At 41.1% G+C, this 19,002-nt stretch overlaps 1 protein-coding gene across 9 annotated transcripts in view; it reads right to left on the bottom strand.

Annotated features, from left to right (window-relative positions):
- Positions 1–523: 523 nt before the first annotated feature.
- The window catches only part of OSBPL6 (oxysterol binding protein like 6), a 114,313-nt gene continuing 95,834 nt past the window's right edge, over positions 524–19,002 (bottom strand). For all 9 annotated transcript variants that reach the window (XM_041722010.1, XM_041722011.1, XM_041722015.1 and 6 more), the window contains 10 exons: positions 12,804–12,891; positions 12,038–12,291; positions 11,149–11,286; positions 10,744–10,807; positions 9,618–9,696; positions 7,857–8,001; positions 6,061–6,205; positions 4,327–4,453; positions 2,510–2,632; positions 524–1,229 (listed from right to left, as the gene is read on the bottom strand). In XM_041722010.1, coding sequence (XP_041577944.1) covers positions 1,121–1,229; positions 2,510–2,632; positions 4,327–4,453; positions 6,061–6,205; positions 7,857–8,001; positions 9,618–9,696; positions 10,744–10,807; positions 11,149–11,286; positions 12,038–12,291; positions 12,804–12,891 — 1,272 coding nt within the window. In that variant the 3' untranslated portion in view covers positions 524–1,120. The remainder of the gene's footprint in view (positions 1,230–2,509; positions 2,633–4,326; positions 4,454–6,060; positions 6,206–7,856; positions 8,002–9,617; positions 9,697–10,743; positions 10,808–11,148; positions 11,287–12,037; positions 12,292–12,803; positions 12,892–19,002) is intronic.

Here is a 19,002-nt window from a genome sequence, read left to right as displayed (position 1 = left end):
GCATAGAACTCATACAAACAACGCAAATAAGCTACTAAGTACCCTTGCTTGTGCTCCCAGTGGGGTCCCACCGCTGCCCACGGGCCGGGCGCAGCACAGCCACGCGGGCCACACTGGGCTCCCCTCCAACCCAGCTGGGGGGCTGGTGGCTCCTAAGCCCATGCACAAACCCCACGTGCTTTTCGTTACTCCCTTCTAAGGTTTTAACACTGATGCCAAGGGTTCAAATCAAGTACAGATATTGCCAAATAACAGGGCACACCGTGAGGTGAGGTGCAAGAGGGTTTATTATCTGGTGGCGGGACAGGAACTGGACGAGCGACGTGAACACACACCTCTGCCGAGCACGCCTTTTGCTTCTTGCCCTTCAGACAGACCAGACCGTAGCCAACGTTCCAAGTAAAGCAGGTGCAGTCTACTCTGCAAAAATCCCCTTCCGTCCGCCTTCTACGCGTTCTGATCCCAGAAAGCGAATCGTGCCACGATTCGAAAGAGCTGTCCCTCACATGAACCTATGCGCACACATTGAAAAAATGATTTATTTGTACATCTTTGCATTTCTTAAGGCATGAACAATGGCGTACAGATGGAACGGGGTTCTGAGAAGTATCACATCTTTGTGGACAAGGTCAGTAACAAGTACACCACGTCAAACAGACACACTCGAGGTCGGAGCTGATCGACTGGCATCCCCGGGGCCCCCCAGGCGAGGGGCCAGCGCTTCGGGACAAAGGACCAGGCGCGTGGTTTCTGCATCAGGTCGCCTCGCACTCTCTGGATCAGCGTTAAGCACCAGTTACAGTTTGTTTTCTTTACAGACGCTTCAGACTTTGGGTTTTATATTCTGCTCCTTTTATTCTGCTTTTCGAGGAGGGCGTGGATGTTGTTTTTGTTTGTTTGTTTTTTTAAGGGATATGGTTGCAGCAAAACAGAAAGGATCCGAAAGTGGTTAGGGGCCTTGTCTAATGCACTTCTGAAAGTCCATTATAAAGATGAATAGAAAAGCAAACGGTGGGTTTTCAGTCGACCCAGAAACCACGCGGAGCTCTAGGAAACATAATTGTGCATAGGTATTTATTCATTCAGAGCGTGATATGTTGGCTAGCTCTACATTCCCAGTTTACCAAAGAACAGGGCTGTCTACTTTGCTAAACCCAGGGTCCTTTCGCAGCTCCCAGTAGGTATCATTAGAAACCCAGGCTTCTCTTTGATTGGCATCAACAACTTTCCTGTGGAGACATAAAAATCAGCATTAGACACAAATCACATCAAGGTGGCCTGGTAATCGGACCAGCTCCCGTAGAGAAGATGTGTAGGTATGAGGGGTACTTTGTAAGCCAGTTAGTGTCCTACCTGCTTATTGGTGACTGGACAATTTGACCAAAAAGAAACTCTTTTTTTATTTGTTTTTGTTGTCTATTTGAAATAGGAGCGGATGGAGTCATGGGGTGGGGGCAATGGGCACGAATAAATCACTTCTAGGCAAAGCTAGAAAGTGAACTGCCCCTGAAAAAGCAGGTATGGGGCACCTGGGTGGTACCCAAGTTGGTTAAGCACCGACTCTTGGTTTTGGCTCAGGTTGTGATCCCAGGGTCGTGATCCCAGGATCGAGCCCCACATTGGGCTCCACGCTGAGTGTGGAGTCTGCTCTGGATTCTTTCTCTCTCTCTCTCTCTGCCCTTCCCCTTGCTCTCTCAAATAATTAAATTAATAGATCTTTTTAAAAAAAAAAAAAAAAAAAAAAGCACATTTAAGTAGAGCTTCAGGCCCCAGACCCACAAGAACAGTCTCTGCTTCACTTTCAGGGAGAAGTATGGGACCACAGTAGCTCCGTGAGCCCCTGCATGCTCCCGCCCAGAGCGCACTATCAACATCTACAGGGCAAGGCTGCATTGCTCCCGGGGGATGGTCATGAGATGGCAACTCTAAAGGGTGTGAGGTTATTCTGAGCTGATCTGCCCCGGCTCAGGAGGGCAGCAGATGGATTTGGAAAATACAGCTGGGTCTGTGTGAAGTATATATAATCCTGCAAATAATCCTGTAATAATGATCCACGATCCTACCACAGAAGGACCAAACCTAAACGACACAGCCCCGTATGTTAGAAATAACACTGGATACTAATGAAGCCAGGATGACCTTGTGGGCAGTGGGGTCCGACTGGGGCCTTGAGCTGAGGGAGCGGAAACAAGTTTCCACCGTTCTAAATGGTGTTGCTGAAGTACAAGGAGTGTTCTGTGCAAGGCCCTCACCCTTTCTGTTGCCCACAAAAAACAAAAAGCTGTGGAGGAGAAGTGGGTTTTATCATTACAAACTGTTCACAAGTGCAAAACCTGGCTTATTACTTTCCCTTAACCCAAACTGAAGTTTAACTGAAGTCAGTTTAAGTTACCTGGACATTAACCCATCCCTCATTTCTTTTTTTTTTTTTTTTCCCACCCAGAGTCTCTCATTGCTGCTGGCGATCATTTGCAAAACATGAGCTTGCTAGGGGAATGAGCTGACTTACTTAAAAAATTTTGGTATGTGTTCAAGGTTGTTTTCTTCCATGTAGCGCCTTCGAGATCTCTGGAGTTCCTCCACCCGTTGCTTCTCTGCGGCCGCAGCTTCTAAATTTCCTTCTTCCAAAAATCTAAGAAGAACACAGTTATCCCTCTAGCACAGCATCCTCTTTGCTGAGAAAAAAATAACCTCATTTGATAATGTCCCCTCACTCCCGGCCCAGGCCACCCGTGCACACACTTGCTGTGTGTGTAAACTGATTTTATATAGCAATGTAAAGCTAGGGCTAGAAGGGAAGTCATTTGGCCTTGAAGACTCTTCTGTGCTCTTTCAGGTTCTCTAACTTGAGATTTTCAGGATGATGAGGGAGCCCGGGCTTAGGACAATAGGAAGTACCAGCTAGCATTTCTTTTCCATATTCTCCGAAACACACTTGGTAAAGGCCAGAGGAGGCAGGCGGGTAGCTGGCTGTTCTCCACCTACTTTTAGAACAGATCGAGAGGAAAGGAGTTTCCCTGTTTTATCGGAGAGACTCAAACTGGCGAAAAAGGAGAATCTAGAGTGAAATAAGTCAATCGGAGAAGGACAAACATTATATGGTCTCATTCATTTGGGGAATATAATAAATAGTGAAAGGGAATGAAGGGGAAAGGAGAAAATGTGAGTGGGAAATATCAGAAAGGGAGACAGAACATGAGACTCCTAACTCTGGGAAATGAACTAGAGGTGGTAGAAAGGGAGGTGGGCAGGGGGTGGGGGTGACTGGGTGACGGGCACTGAGGGGGGCACTTGATGGGATGAGCACTGGATGTTATTCCATATGTTGGCAAATTGAACACCAATAAAAAATAAATAAAAAAAAAGAAAAAGGAGAATCTAACACTAGGGGAGATTACAAAAAAGTTCACAAAAAGGAAATGGATCGTCAATGAAATTCAGGGAGGGAATAAGGGGGACAGAATTGAGAAAGAAACAACAGGCCTGGTGGTGATTTTCAAAACCTGTACTTAAATTTCAAAACGAGAGCAAAGAACAGGGATTCAATATGAGGTACATGGAAGTTTGTTGATTAATGTGAATGTCAAACAGTGAGATCTCACGTTCTGGGGGTGGGGTGGGGAAGGTAGTAGGAGGACTAAACAGCAGGACATTCAACACGGGAACGTTTTGGCAGAAAACACATAAAGCCCCAAATATACTGGAAACAGAAAATGATCTTGGGTGGAATCTGTGTGGCATATAGCATTTTTGGAACAAGGAAAATTAACTCTGTAGGAATGGACAACACACACACAGAACCATATAAGAAAAATAAAAGTAAGGATCAGAAGGCATTAAAGGGATTGTATTTTGAGTACATCTCACACCCTGTTTGAGTACATCTCAAAATCATGCTGGCTAAACTCCAGACTTTAACTCGAAGCATTTCTAGGTGCTCCTGTAGCTTATCTTCCTATTCTTCATAGTAAAAGGTAGTCCATGTTATAGAGCAGTAGAAGTAAAGAGGTGAAAATGCTTGAGGAGGTTTTAGTGGAGACATGGAGTTTATGAATTTGCACACTTCTGGTGAATTTGGGGTGAGGGGGCAGACACCTTTGGTTAAGAACTGTGTTATCATCTGTGGGAAACTTTGTGGAGCGAAGCATCTGTTGCGATCACCCTCGAATACCATCCTCGCTAAGGCTCAAATATTGTGGAGTGAATAAGGGAATGAGTGAATGCTTAAATGAATAAATAAATGATGGTGGTGAAAATAAGCCTCGACAGCATCTGTAGCACCACAGATGGTCTAGTGTCCATTTCAAACATCACTGCCATGCTCACCTCTGATCTGGCCGGAATCGGGCGTCTGTCGATGGAAGGAGATCTTTCAGTACAGGATCTAACTCATTGAGCTCAATAGCAAACCTTGTGAAGCCATAGTAGAGCTCATAGTTGGTTGGCATGGAACCTGGAATGATGCCAATAAAGCACTGTGATTGGCAAAGAGGTTTAAGAAAGCCTGTAAAAGCGGACTTAACCCAGGAACTTAATTAAAATCCATACTAATACCAAATCTGTAGTCATAAAAACCAGATTAGATTTTTCTTAAGCAAACTGAATTCGTTGAATTTTGCTAGATAGGAAACTTCGTGCCAGTTATCAGAACTGGGAGATTCATATGTTTAATAAAATCCAGCCTTTAAAAAAAAAAAACTTTGCACATATAGTACTCTTTACTGGCTAAACTCTGCCATGATTTTTCCCTCAAATATTTAACTGGGTAACTAACCGCCAGGGTGGTAATTAGGAACGTTAAGATTTCACCAGAAATTTTACTTCCTTTTAGAAAAAGCTGCAGATATAAATAGATATTAATCTATTGGCACTTTTTAATGAAACTCAAAGGCAGATCTTCATATGCTTCTTTGCTCGTTGATGTATTCCAAGCTCTTAGAGTAAAGCTTAGTGTATAATCACTATTCAGTAAATAGCTGCTGCATCTATGAACCAACCACTCTACCAGTAGGAAATTTAAATACTCATTGAGGTCTCTTAGAAAGCCAACATCTAATTTTATTTTATTTTATTTTTTTAAAAATATTTTATTTATTTATTCATGAGAGACACACAGAGAGAGAGAGGCAGAGACACAGGCAGAGGGAGAAGCAGGCTCCACGCAAGGAGCCCGACATGGGACTCAATCCTGGGTCTCCAGGATCACGCCCTGGGCTGAAGGCGGCACTAAACCGCTGAGCCACCCGGGCTGCCCAACATCTAATTTTAAAGTTAGGATATAAGTGACAAAATTGCAATGAAAATAAATATCACGTGGACACTTGTTCTCTTTACCCCTGATATTCAATTATTGCTAGTGTATTACCGGGACTCTCTCGATATCTTTCATTAAATGTCAACATATTGCAGCTTTTCACTGCTCAAGTGAGAAGATTACTTATTCTGGTTAAGTTATTGACTTTGTGGATTATAGATGTTTGCAGGCTTTCCCTTGTTTTATTAGAACAGAGAATAAATGAGTAAGGATTTAATTTTGTTTTTAATCTTATTTATGATAGTCACACACACACAGAGAGAGAGAGAGGCAGAGACACAGGCAGAGGGAGAAGCAGGCTCCATGCACCGGGAGCCCGACGTGGGATTCGATCCCGGGTCTCCAGGATCGCACCCTGGGCCAAAGGCAGGCGCCAAACCGCTGCGCCACCCAGGGATCCCCGTGAGTAAGGATTTAAGTTTGTATAGTTCAATTCTCTAAACTCTTTGATAAACATGCCCAGTTTTTGAATGTAGGTATTGCATGTAGAATGACTTTACAGGAAGCCCCATCTCTGACCATGTGTTAGATTAGGCCTAAAGTTTGTAATCCTTATTATCAAAAGTTGTGATTTACATAGTTTATATGTTAAGTATAAAATATAACTACGCTTACCATCAGCATCTATGTTTTTAGTTTCACTATTAAAAAAAAAAAAACAGAAGGTGAACTGCATGAGATGGGACACTCCCTCCCTTCTGTCACTCAGGTGCCTTCCGGAGGCAAGAGGCTCCCGCTCCTCTCACCTGGTCTCCAGATGCACTTTGCCGAAGGGGCCACACCGCAGTAGAGCCCTTCATGCCACTTCCCGAACAGCCGGTGCACCACCTTCCCCTCTTGATCCATTACAACCCCCTGGACTTCATTCACGTTAGAATTCCAATAATTCACCTGGAAAACACCAAACCCCAGTTAAAACATCCAATCTCCTTAATAACACCAATCCCTGTAATTTCTGTACGGAAAACTTTCTTACCTTGGAAGTTGCTCATTCCAACCACTTTCAGAAATCTATCTCAAATGTTTTATATGAAAGGCTTTCCAGGTGCTAGTTGGTTTAACTTTAAGGAAAAGGATAATCTCCACTCTACGCTAGACCATGCATCAGGGCTGGCTCTCCTGCACTGCCAGGTTTCCAGCCTGGAGTTCTAAAGTGTCCAACTCAGCCTTACAGGTTTTGTTATACAAGGTGTATTCGTCAAGGTCAAAGAACGGAACATAAGTTATGTGACAGACTGTAGGTTTGATCTATAAATTGTAAATATTTACATATTTAATATTTAATTTATATATTAACACTTAATATATGGAAACATTTAAATATTTACATATTTAATTTAACTTATGTATTAACCTTTAATATATGGAATAGGGGCCTCCATTTGTACTTTTGCCCTGAGCTCCGCAAATATTAGGGACAGGACTAAATCGAGGTTTCTCAGGGTCCACAAAACTAAATGCACACATTTACTGTCATCACCCAAAGTAATGATCCTGGCTTTTCAGTTCTGAGCCATCTAATGAGTCCACAAGAGAAAAAGGAAAATGGGAAAAATATCTTGAGTAAAAATAAAGCTCTTCAATTAAAACGAGCATGACCTTCTAAGGTGGCTTCAAAGGTTTTCACTAAGAAGAGAACATTCTGAGTTTTAAGACGCCAGTGTGGGGATCCCTGGGTGGCGCAGCGGTTTGGTGCCTGCCTTTGGCCCAGGGCGCGATCCTGGAGACCCGGGATCGAATCCCACATCAGGCTCCCAGTGCATGGAGCCTGCTTCTCCCTCTGCCTGTGTCTCTGCTTCTCTCTCTCTCTCTGTGACTATCATAAATAAATAAAAATTAAAAAAAAAATAAGACGCCAGTGTGTTTAGGAGAATGAGATCAGGAGTGGCCTAGATTAAAGGGGGTGGTGGAGTTTCTGGACCATGATGAGTTCTGTAGCACACCCAAACATGAGGGCAACACTGCGTGTTTCACTTTAGACCAGAGCAACTGGGGGAAAATGGTATTTTGGAGGCATTCTATCTCAGGAATCTTCTCGTTAATAAAGGTGACAAGGGTCTTCTTGAACAAATTTGGATCATCATAGTGGCAGAGTTGGATAAAGCTTATAGTGCCTGGAAGTTATCATCCACATGCATCCGCAGAAAATGACAAATGCATTATAATTAGCTCCCTAAAATAAGATCACTTGACTATGTTGCAATCAAGAGGGAACAGAAATAGAAACCAGAAGACTCGCTATAAGGCAAGAAGTGTTTTCTGGAATTTTACTTAATGAATACTGACTGGCTGCTTAAAAAGAAAATTCTTTAGAAAGAAGAATATTTCTTCTGTTTTGAAATGGTGACTTTTTTGACCTCCACACGTTCAGATGTCTGCATGCCTTGAGTAACTCCGCCAGTTGGTTCTGCTTTCTTATCTAAAACGTCCTTCAGGATCAATGATATGGGACAGATTCACCTGCTGCTGTTACAGGTAACTTTTATTTCTTCTTTACGAAGCATTTTATATAATTAATTAATTAATTAATTTTATTATTTACCTTGACGAATGTGAGTTTGCAAATGCAAACACTGCTTTTGGTATTTCTAATGGTTACTTCTCCATAATGCTCTATCCACCTCCTCCCACTGAGAATGTTGTGTATGCACGTGGTGACTTTATTCCATACATAGCAATCTCCATACCTAGTGAAGAATACAATGTTGATTAAAAACAATGAAGGTCACAAATAGGTATTTCTGTTTCTATGACTGAGAATATTCTTTGGCCAAAGCTTCCTTTTCGCTCATTTTCCTCTAATTTCTTTGTTGAAAGTTTCTATGTAGTCAAGGACATTTATGATCGGGCTCATTCATTTAAGGAACATTTCAGTGCCCTCTATAGTCCAGATGCAAAAGCCACCAAGTTGACTAGGACCTGTTTCTTGCTCTCTTCAAGCAAGTGTGGTGGGAGTAGATGGTCATGGCAATAGATACTTACAATAAAATATGATGAGGAAATATCATAAGAACACAGAAGGGAGAATCTTTAGATCTGCCTGGAATGTGGGGTGAGTATCAAGGACGACTTGCTGGCAAAAGCTGGATTCAATGTAAACTTAGAGGATGGATAGGAGGACGCTGTAGGCTGTGGAAAGGTGCTGACAAAGCCACAGTGGCCAGAAGAGCAGTATGCATCAGGGGGCCTGCCAGAGGTATGCCACAGGTGAGTGAGTGTGGGGGGTGGCAAGGCTGCAAAGGTGTTGGAGCCGAGCAGGGGAGGCCTTCAACGGTGCACCAATGGGTCTGGACTCCTACTACAGGTAATGGGCCATCGTGGAAGGATTTGAGGGAGGAACTAGGCATGACAGGGTATGCCTTTAAGAAAGATTACCTGGGGGACATTGTTTCATACTTCGAATTAAGACCAAAGACATGAATAATTCTTTGAGAAAAGACTAATGATCACAAATAGCATGTATTTAACACAAATTCTGGGTCACAGTAAGTTACAGAGTTTTTGCCAAGGAATGAGATGGCATAGCTTCCAATCACCTTTAAGTTTGCACATTATCTCTATTTTCAAATAAAATGTTATTTCGAAATAAAGTAGAACACTTCTAAGTTTCTTTAAAAGTGTATGAATTGGTACGATGTAGACTCTCTATATCCCTGGGAAAACTCTCTTTCCATTTATGAGTTTGCAAATATTTAAAGTTTATTTTGTGGTCCTGGGAATTCTTCGCCTACCCCAACTTCCTTCATATCTAATTCACTAGCAAATTCTGCCACAGAATAAACAAAAAGAAAGCCAAACAACACCAACCAAATGAAAAAAAAACAAAAACAATCAATACTTTGGCCTCAATGAAAACTTCAACTAATTTAAAAAATTTATAAGCTATATCCTCTAGAAAAATACCATGAAAGGATTTTATCACTCCTCTTTAATAAACAGGCTTAGACATTAAAAATAGTCCCTGGATCTAAGACGAATTCAAAAGTGAAAATACATATTACATAGAAAAGAAGTGGCTAAAAAGAGAAATTTTGATATAAAATGCAAAGTAACATGGTACCTGGGACAGACAGGTAGCTCATGTTGACTTGGTGAATGGAGCATGCGGAGATAGAAGTAGGGAGCTTTGATACACATGCTACAGTTCTTATTTGCTTTTCTCCATTCTCAAAACTTTGGAGAAATTAACAGAAATTTTGGGCATACATGGAGGTGGATCACTGGCACCTTCTAGAATTTCAAAGACCCATTTCTGACTTAGAAAAGCAAGTAGGAGACCAAAATGAAGATGAAAGCAACCTACTTTGGAAGCATGACATTCAGTGTTCCAACAGGAAGGATTTCCATTGACTTCCCCCAGAACTTGTTTTTCCATCTGATATCTAAATAACACAGGCAGAGGAAAAGAAATATGCATTCTGTATCTAATCATTTATTGTATAAAAACTAACATTTGTGTTAACACTCTACATTTCACAAAGGTTTTTCACAATCACAATTGATTCTATATTGTTGATTTAATATATAAGTACCTGGGAATGACCCAAAGTGAAAAACTCAACTGTGAATCAAAAAAATCTACTACCTATGTTTCTCCACAGCACACATTCCATATTTGTTTCAACTAATAAAACTGGGAAAAACTCAGAATGGTATGTGTTTATGTGAATTCACATACACATATACACATAGACTCTACTGTGCTTTAAAGTCTAGATAACATTATTGTAAGTTTTAACTAAATGGTGGAAATAGTTAACATATATGTTAAAAATAAGAGGTATAATAAAAATAATTGCAGTATGGCAATGCCACTGATTTATATACCCATTGATTTGAAAAGTTATATTATTTGGGAGAACAGAAAAAACCTAAATCTCTAGATACAGAAAAATAAGTAAGATTTATGAGAAAATGAAATTAACAAACATGTTCCTACACTGGTTGTTAAGATACGGCCCAGGGCTCAGTGGTTTATCTCACATGATAGCACAATGTTTTCATATCCAAATAGACTGTGACCACACATGATGTGTCACAGAATCTTCTTTCATGATTAAGATCTCCTTGCACACCCTTAAGAAGCAAGAAGGCAGCAGACAGGACCTCCATGTTATGGATGCAGACAATGAGGCGTAATGAGGTAGAGTGATAGCCCTTAGCCGGCATAGCTGGCTGGCCTGGAGCTCTGCTGTCCCTAGGGCTTTGTTTCCTAGGTATACAATATACAATTTCATTTCCTAGATGACATGGTTTCATATTTAAGCCAGGAAATCTGAGTTCTCAAACTGAATTCGACACCAATTATTAACATTTTCTGAGTCCTCAAGGTAGAAATCTAACCTGAGCATAATAATATACTTTTAGAAACTAGAAAATGTTTCAGAGGCTCACCAGTTGGATTTTGAAGTTATATTTGAAATACAAACCTTGCCAAAACACAAAATTCTTGGATTCACAGTGACAGGCAGAAATGGGTGGATGATGGCTAACCTGGTAAATAAAAACAAAAAAGAAGGTAATGACATCAGTGTTAAAGCTTCCATAAATGATCATTTTTTCCCAACATATATAGGCTACCCCTAAATAAAAACTAGTCAACTCTTCTGTCTCTATTATTGAACTATTCTCAGAATGTGTAAGTCTTTCACTTTAGTTCTTCTTTTTCCAAGATTTTATTTATTTATTTTTGAAATACAGAGAGAGAGAGAGAGAGAGAGAGAGGCAGAGACACAGGTAGAGGGAAACAGTGGTTTATCAAAAAGCTGTTTCATCATCAACCTGTCCTTCCATGGTTTCTACGTAGAAACCCCACTGAGTCCAGCGGGACTTACCTGTTCTGAGAAAAATCGGAATCCCTTGTCCTCTCTAATGCATTCGTAAGTCTCTCCAAGGACAGGGTTGAATGGCTTACTTCCTGCTCTGAAATAGGTGGAGCAATATCCTGAAACTGCAAATGCAGCAATAAGAACCTGTTAAAACATTTAAGAAAGGAAAATAATATAGGAGAGACTACTTCCAGGTCTGTTCATCCCTTATTCCTCTAGATTTTACACAGCTCTGTCCACGGAGGCTGAAGGGATGGCATTTGCGTTTTCTGCCCTTTGCACAGACTCTTTGTAAATGCATGGGTAAAAATATGAGTGACAATGACGTTAAAGTCCTCGCATGGGAACCGGCAGGCATCTGAGGCTAAGCATTCTTTGTTCAGCCTTCACCCAGTTTCCTGAGCATCACCGAGTTCAAAGGTTCTGAAACCCAGCTTACAGGTTACGTCATTTGCACAACCTAGCACTGTGGCTGCTGGAGCCTTCTGGAGGGCAGTCAAGTTTTCCACAGTTGTGTGGACTAGAGGCCAGTGCAGAGCACAAACAGGAGGTTACTTGCTCGGACCCAAGTTCTCGAACAAATGCGCTCTCTCCTGGCTTTCAGGAAAAGCTGCTAGAGCAAGACTGGGCATACCTTATACCTAGGAGTGTGAGAGCTTTACATCCTAACTTCAGAAACTCTCATGACCAATGATAAGTCATACAGCATCTATCTTCTAGAAAGGTATCTGGAACTTTGGGGTCCTGCCCAATTTGTGCAAATGAACCGTTTCGTCCTTTTCCTATGCAGTGAAAATGTTATGCAGGAACCAAATATGCCATTATAACAAATTCTGCCTTAGTCCGCATTTAGGGTTGACAAATCCCTGAAAGGTACTGCTCTGTTATTTATTACCATGCGCTCGTAGGGATCGTCAGTCTCTGAAGCCTTGTCCAGAAGCTCACTGTATTCAATCTCCTCACAGAGATGCTGCAGAGTGTTGAGTGGCTCGTTCAGCTCCACAGGCATAGAGACTTTAGACAAGTCTTTACCAATGTTGTTCCTCAAGATATTCCACAGGTTAATGTTACTGGTGTCAGGACAGGGAGCTGGCAGGCAGGTTCGACGTCCGTTTCGGAAGGCTCCTCCAGTGAGCTCCCCATTCAAGACTGGAAAAGAGAGAAAGACGACAGTCATGATAAAAGATATTTCTCTGTTTTCACAGAATTTGGGAAAGAAGTAACTCTTTCAAATAATTCTGATTGTGAGGCTTAACTTCTTAAGCCTCCACTAGACTCTCTCAAGAGTGACCTGAATTATTTCAATACAGAGTTGCTATTTAATGCACAAAACATCAACATACAGGTTTTTTTTAAAATAAGGTGTTACACGTGTTCAAATATTATTCCAGAAAAGACAAGTTTTCAAAAAAATTAAATATATTTAATAGGAAAGACTCAAACTTTTGGTTTAAGCAAGAAGTAAACCTTTTTCATTTAAGCATCGACCTTAATGGGGTTTTCCACCATTTACCTTAACAGATTATACAAATATAAAATGCATCAAATGATAAGCTGCAAAAGGAACAATCAGTGAGGGGAGAAAATGATTGTTCACTGAAGCACCAGCATTCTAAGTTGACAAGAAGACAGAACAACCTGGAAGCTCAAAGGATGCATACTTTGCCGAGAAATGTTGTCTGCAACACTCGTGTTGTCTTCAGATATATTATCGCTCACATCACTGATGTAAGACTCATCATCTGAAGCCTAAAAAAAGGGGAAAAACAGAAAGGATCAGAATTCTTGTTCAGTCTTGAAAGGTCAGAAAATCAAATGATTAAAAGTAAAATGTTGCCCAAATAAGCAAAAGCACAGGTCGTAGGGGGAAATGTATTTGGTATATGTCATGGGAACACTTGTAGTTCCCTGCCTTAGTTGGGGTGGGAGGCTGGGGGAGGCCAGTACATAATCAGAAATATTTCAGTGCAATACAGTAATAAGGTACAAAAAAAGGAGCTTTATACTCCCCCTAGAATATTCAGGAGAGGAAATAAAATTGCCATTGGGTGTTGGAGAGGTTTTTAGAAGGGGTTCATAAGCACAGGAATAAGGAAGAGTGTATAAAGGGGAAGGGAAACACAAGAGGAACATTCCATTCTAGGAACGCTCAGAAGTTGAGTGGCTGTGACAGAGGGTGGGGTGAATAGGAAGAGGGTCCGACTGTGAAGGGCTTTTCATGTCAACATAAAGGGTTCCCATAAAATCCCACAGGTTATTACATGCAGGGGGATGACAGAGTCATATTTAGTTTACAGGAAGACACCTGGCAACTTTCCTCTGGGAGCTCAGATAACAGGATACTATATAGATCTGGGTAGGGAATACTGATGGGTTAGGATGGCCACGATGGGGATCTGGAAGGAAAGCTGCTTTGAGATCCAGGTTTGAAGATAATGGACAAAATGTGGCAGATTATTTGGGGGTGGGGGAGGAAGATCGAGGGACAGGGGAAATCAAGAAGTAAGCCACTCTCTCCCAGAGAACAACATGGAACAAAAATGAAACCAAAATTTGCCTGAGAATGAAATGAAGGGGCAACATACGTACTAAGGGGAGGAGTTAGACATGGATGTGATAAGAAAACAGAGTCCCGTAGAGCCAGCCAGAGAAATGGGAACAACCAATGTCTCTACTGCAGGCAAGAAACCTGCTGGTATTTATTTACTGTCTTCAAAATGAAATAATGTTACATTTTTTTCTGCACATAAAATGTTCTTGCTGTAAAAAACTGGAAATTATATGAGGGTAAACAGATTATAGAAAAATTAACCATAATTCCGTCACCTAATGGAAACTACTTCTAACATTTGGTGGATGTTACCCCCAATTTCAAAATGGCTAGACAAACATACATACATATATATGTGTGTATATATATATATATCTTTAGGTACTGAAAGGGGGTCAGTTTACATCCTGTTTCATAGTGTTCTGGATATATTTCCATTAAAATAAATATAGCTCTCATCTTTCTTTGGAATGGCAACATAATTCATTCTATAGGTATGATACAAGGAATTCAGCCAGCATTTAAATGGTTTCCAACTTTTTACTATTATTGATAATACCCGGATGCACATCCTTGTAAATATATTTCTGTGAATATGTGTGGCAGCTTTATTATTATTTATTCCTAGAAGTGAAATTGCTGGATCAAATGGATCACATTTAGGCCATAGGCACATGATGCCAAATTGTTGTCCTGACAGATTGCAGTCATTTGTTCTCACCCGCAGCACGAGAACATCCATCTCTCTACACCCACTGAAACACTATATATTATCAACCTTTTTTAGTATCTACTTACCTAACATACATAAAAGATTTTTTTAAAAATTTACTTATGATACAAAAAAAAATTTTACTTATGAGAGAGAGAGAGAGAGAGAGAGCGCACAAGCGCGCAAGCAGCAGGGATGAGCAAAGAGGGAGAAGCAGACTCCCTGCTGAGCAGGGAACTCATTGTGGGACTTGATCCCAGACACCTGAGTTTGTGACCTGAGCCGAAAGCAGATGCTTAACCGACTGAGCCAGCTAGGGGCCCCCTAAAAAGATCTCTTTTAAAGGTTGCATTTCATCTTGTGTAAATTTGTTTTCTTTCAACTATTTTTCAGTTCATTATATAGGTTGCATTTTGGCTAGTTTGCAATTTATTTTCTAATGCTGTTTATACCTTTTTTGGCCATGTAAAAATTTTAAGTTTATAACATAATAGAAAACAATCAGTCTTTGCCTTTAAGGTTTCTGGATTTACTGCTGATGTTTTAAAAGTTAAAGTTGAGGGGATTCCTGGGTGGCTCAGGGGTTTAGTGCCTGCCTTCAGCTCAGGGCGTGATCCTGGGGTCCCAGGATTGAGTCCTGCATCGGGCTCCCTGAAGCGGCCTGCTTCTCCCTCTGCCTGTGTCTCTGCCTCTCTTTCTGTGTGTCTCTCTTGAATAAATAAGTAAAATCTTTTAAAAAAATAAATAAAATATCCAAAACAATATATATAAGAAAATTATAAAGATATTAAAAAAATAGAAGTTAAAGTTGAGAAGAATTCATATATTTAGGGAGAATAGTGATAGAATTATTGCACACATAACTGAAGAATGGTAGCTTTGCTTTGCACACTGAGCAAGTCTATAAAGATGGCAAATTGAGAATAAAGTCTTTTTCTGATTCATGTTTTCCCACTGCCAACTGGTTTCCAGTTCCTACCGACTGCAAAAGAGCTGATGGTGAAATCATCAGGCACATGAAAGCCACTTTCTTTCTTAAGCTTGATAAAAAAAAAAAAGTAAATCACATTCTTCCACATGATTTCTCTTCAAAAAGCTAATCACACCCAATTACCTTAGAGGAGACAAATGCCCACTCAAACGAAATTCATGTTGCATGCATGTGTACCGTTGAACATTTATTTATTAAGAAAACATTCAGGCTGGGGCGCCTGGGTGGCTCAGTCAGTTAAGCGTCTGCCTTCTGCTCAGGGATCCTGGGATCGAGCCCTGCATCAGGCTCCCTGCTCAGTGAGGAGTCTGCTTCTCTCTCCCCCTCTGTCCCTCCTTGTGCTTGTGCCCTTTCTCTTTCCTGCTCCCTCTCTCAAGTGAATCAACACAACCTTTAAGAGAAATTTTTGTCTTAAAAAAGAAAACATTCATGTTTTATCCTACAAAAAGCTATAAAGTCTTTTCTTGAATTTCTAATCTCTCCCAAAGAAATGTATGAGAAAAATGGTCCAAAACCCATTTCCTTCTAGAATGGTCCATGTAGAATGTAAATTCTATAATGATAGTGGGCCCTGAGTAAGATCTATGTTCTCATATGTGTGAGCAATCGCTAAGGCTGGGCCATTTAGCTATGGTCCATGCACATTATCCTATATATAAAGTTAAGGCTCTGCAGTATAATAAGACAATTCGTATGTATTTATTTTCTCCAACCTGGTCAAGAAGTCCTGGGGACAAATATTTCTCCTTAAGAACTTAGGGATTCAAAAGAGTTCAGGAAATATATATATATATTTTTTTTTCCTAAATGCAACCAGGCATGTAGCACTGTAGAAACAAGTCAATAGCAGAGGAAGGGAAGTAAATCATTCTGGAAGCAAAACCAGCATTTTTTAAAGGAGCTGAGCATTCATTAAGTGAAGTGCATTGGTAGATATCACATAAAGAGGATTTTTCTCTCACTCACGGAAAACGTTAACGTCAGACAACTAATGCCCAGATGTTTCTTAGATTAATCACTTGTTAAAGTGCTATAAGCATTCTTTCATTGGGTTAGCAAATATCTGGCCCCTGGAAGGATCCAGAAGGACAAGAATTGCAAGAGGCTACAGCTGAGAGCAGAGATCAGATTATAAGGGCCTTTGTATGAGGGCTAAGGAGTCTAGACAGTGATCCAAAGGACGAGAGGGAATAGGGACAGGATCAGATTTGCATATCAGAAAGATTAATCGGGCTGTCCAGTGGAAAATGGATTAGAGGGGAAAAAAGGGAGGCAGGAAAACCAGTAATGGGGATTGATCAGGTAATCCAGTGCGGAGAAGGGGGTGGACCAAATTGGAGGAGGGGCAGTAAAGCTGGAGGAAAACATCGGGATTTGGTAGTATTTAGGTGGCAGGCGTTAGGGACCCCAGCGAGGGGATCAGTGTGGGGGCGGGTCCTAGCAAGCAGATGGAGTGAAGGACAATACCCAGTATCTGAGGTGAACACAGGGGTAGAAGGGCACTTGGATAAGTGATATGAGGAGTATGGGCAGGTTCCTCCCCACATCGGGGTAAGTGTGTGTGTGACCGGTGTTGAGGAACCCATGTTTGGACATGCTGAATGAGAGGTTCTGTGGAGCCCCCGGGGGGCAATGTCTCACAGGCAGCTGGTTATGTGGACCCTGAGCTGACTCTTGCTCTGTCTTCAGACCCGTTCTCTCTTTGAGTTTAGATATGAACACCTAAATACTGGCCAGATAACTCCCCTGAGAGGCCTGACAGATGCACAGTGGCTCGAAGTGAGTACATCATCTCCATCCCCCCCGCCCTCCCCTGTGCCACCAGGTTCACTCTTCCTCCAGAGCTGGTACTGCCATGCTGCTGCTTGGACTTGTGGAGGACCGTGCTCCACGTCCCCTTCACTTCTGTCTTGTCAGAGTCTGGTCCGAGTGGCACTGGGGCACCCAGCCAGTGTGCCCCCAAGAACTGATGGGTCAGAGACCAAACAACATGAAGCCAAATTTGCCCGAAACCTGACTGAATGAAGAAGGATGAAGGGTTGGTCAGCAATGGGAGGTCAGAAAAAGCAGAGTCAGAACGGAAAATGCTGGTAGCATGTCTCCAGCATGGTGGTCCCCGGGGGTAAGATGGGCTGCCAGACACAAATAGCCTGTCCATGTGGTAGAGTAGCCCCTAATGGTGGCACTATCACTCCCCGGCCCTCCCAGCCTTTAGGTCACTCAAGTCACTTTTCCTTCTGCCGTTCCTTGCTCACCAAGCAGGCTGGCCTTAGGGGAAGAGACACGAATCAGCAAGCATGATGACTTTGTCCATCTGATAGCATCTGATCAATTCTCATTATGAGTAATGACACTAGTACCCCGGCTTATACACGGAGAGTCTGTGCATCAGTACACACAGCACTAGGGATGTGAGAGGCAGGTGCGTGGCGGGGTGTGGTAACAAATTCAGTACCTGACACAAGGATTCTATTCTACATCGCTCCCATTATAAAAGTGATAAGTATTCATTATTTCTTTCTCTTCTCCACTTATTTTTTGTTTCTAAAATCACTCAGAATTCCAAACATCCAAAAGCAACTAGAACTAATTGTCAGGATGTTTCCTTCCAATCCATTTTCTATGCATATGGAAATAACATTCAGCAACTATTTCATTTCCTTTTTGTAAAAATGCAGTACAGATTTGCAACCTCAAACGACAAAATTTTTAATCAGCTGTGTGGGGAAGAGTTTTGGCTGTTTCTCATGCTGAAAGCGAAAGAGAGAGAGAGAGAGAAAGAAAGAAAAAAAGAAAATTCAAAGTATGCTTGACCAAATTTCTAAATTTCAGTAAAAGAATCAATTTCTGCATCCTGATCAAAGGAGATTCCCTGCTTCTAAGACCTAGCCAAGACTTATGAGCACAAAGAACAATCCAAAAAATCTTTATGGGTAGAAACTTCCAATTATAAAATAAATAAGTCCTGGGGATGTAATGTACAGTTAATAATACTGTATTGATATCTGAAAGTCGCTATGAGAGTAGATCTAGAAAGTTCTTTGCACAGGAAAAAAAATTCTGTAACTATGTATGGTGACAGATGTTAACTAGACTTACTGCGGTGATTTTACAATATATGCAAATACCGATTTTATGTTGAAACTAAAATAATGTATGCAAATTATACTTCAGTAAAAAAAACAGGACAATAAACAGTTTTTGTGTTAGCCAGTGGTAATCTCCAAAACCCTTAATTACCCAACCAGATATTCTAGACATCATCTTTCTAAAGAAGTTCAAAATCATGTCTCTAGTAAAGATATGTGTGTGTGTGAGTGCACATGTGTGTACATACACACACACATAAATGGTGATTTTCAAATTTTCATCCTTTCTATATTTTACTAGTCTCCTCTACAAAAAACTCTGCCATCAACTATTTGGTTACCCTAAAATACAAATCATACAACAGTGTCCGAATGAATGCTGGATTCTTTTCTTTTATTCATCAAATGTAGTAGGTTGGCACTCAGATGTTAAGTGTTCAGTAAATGGGAACCAATATAATTTGCATGCTTTTGGCTTTCCTACAACTTAAGACTCTTACTGTGATGTTAAAAAAAA

The sequence above is a fragment of the Vulpes lagopus genome, chromosome 11, assembly GCF_018345385.1.
Source record: "Vulpes lagopus strain Blue_001 chromosome 11, ASM1834538v1, whole genome shotgun sequence".
NCBI classification, from domain to species: domain Eukaryota; kingdom Metazoa; phylum Chordata; class Mammalia; order Carnivora; family Canidae; genus Vulpes; species Vulpes lagopus.
This window is presented reverse-complemented; position numbering and strand designations above follow the sequence as displayed.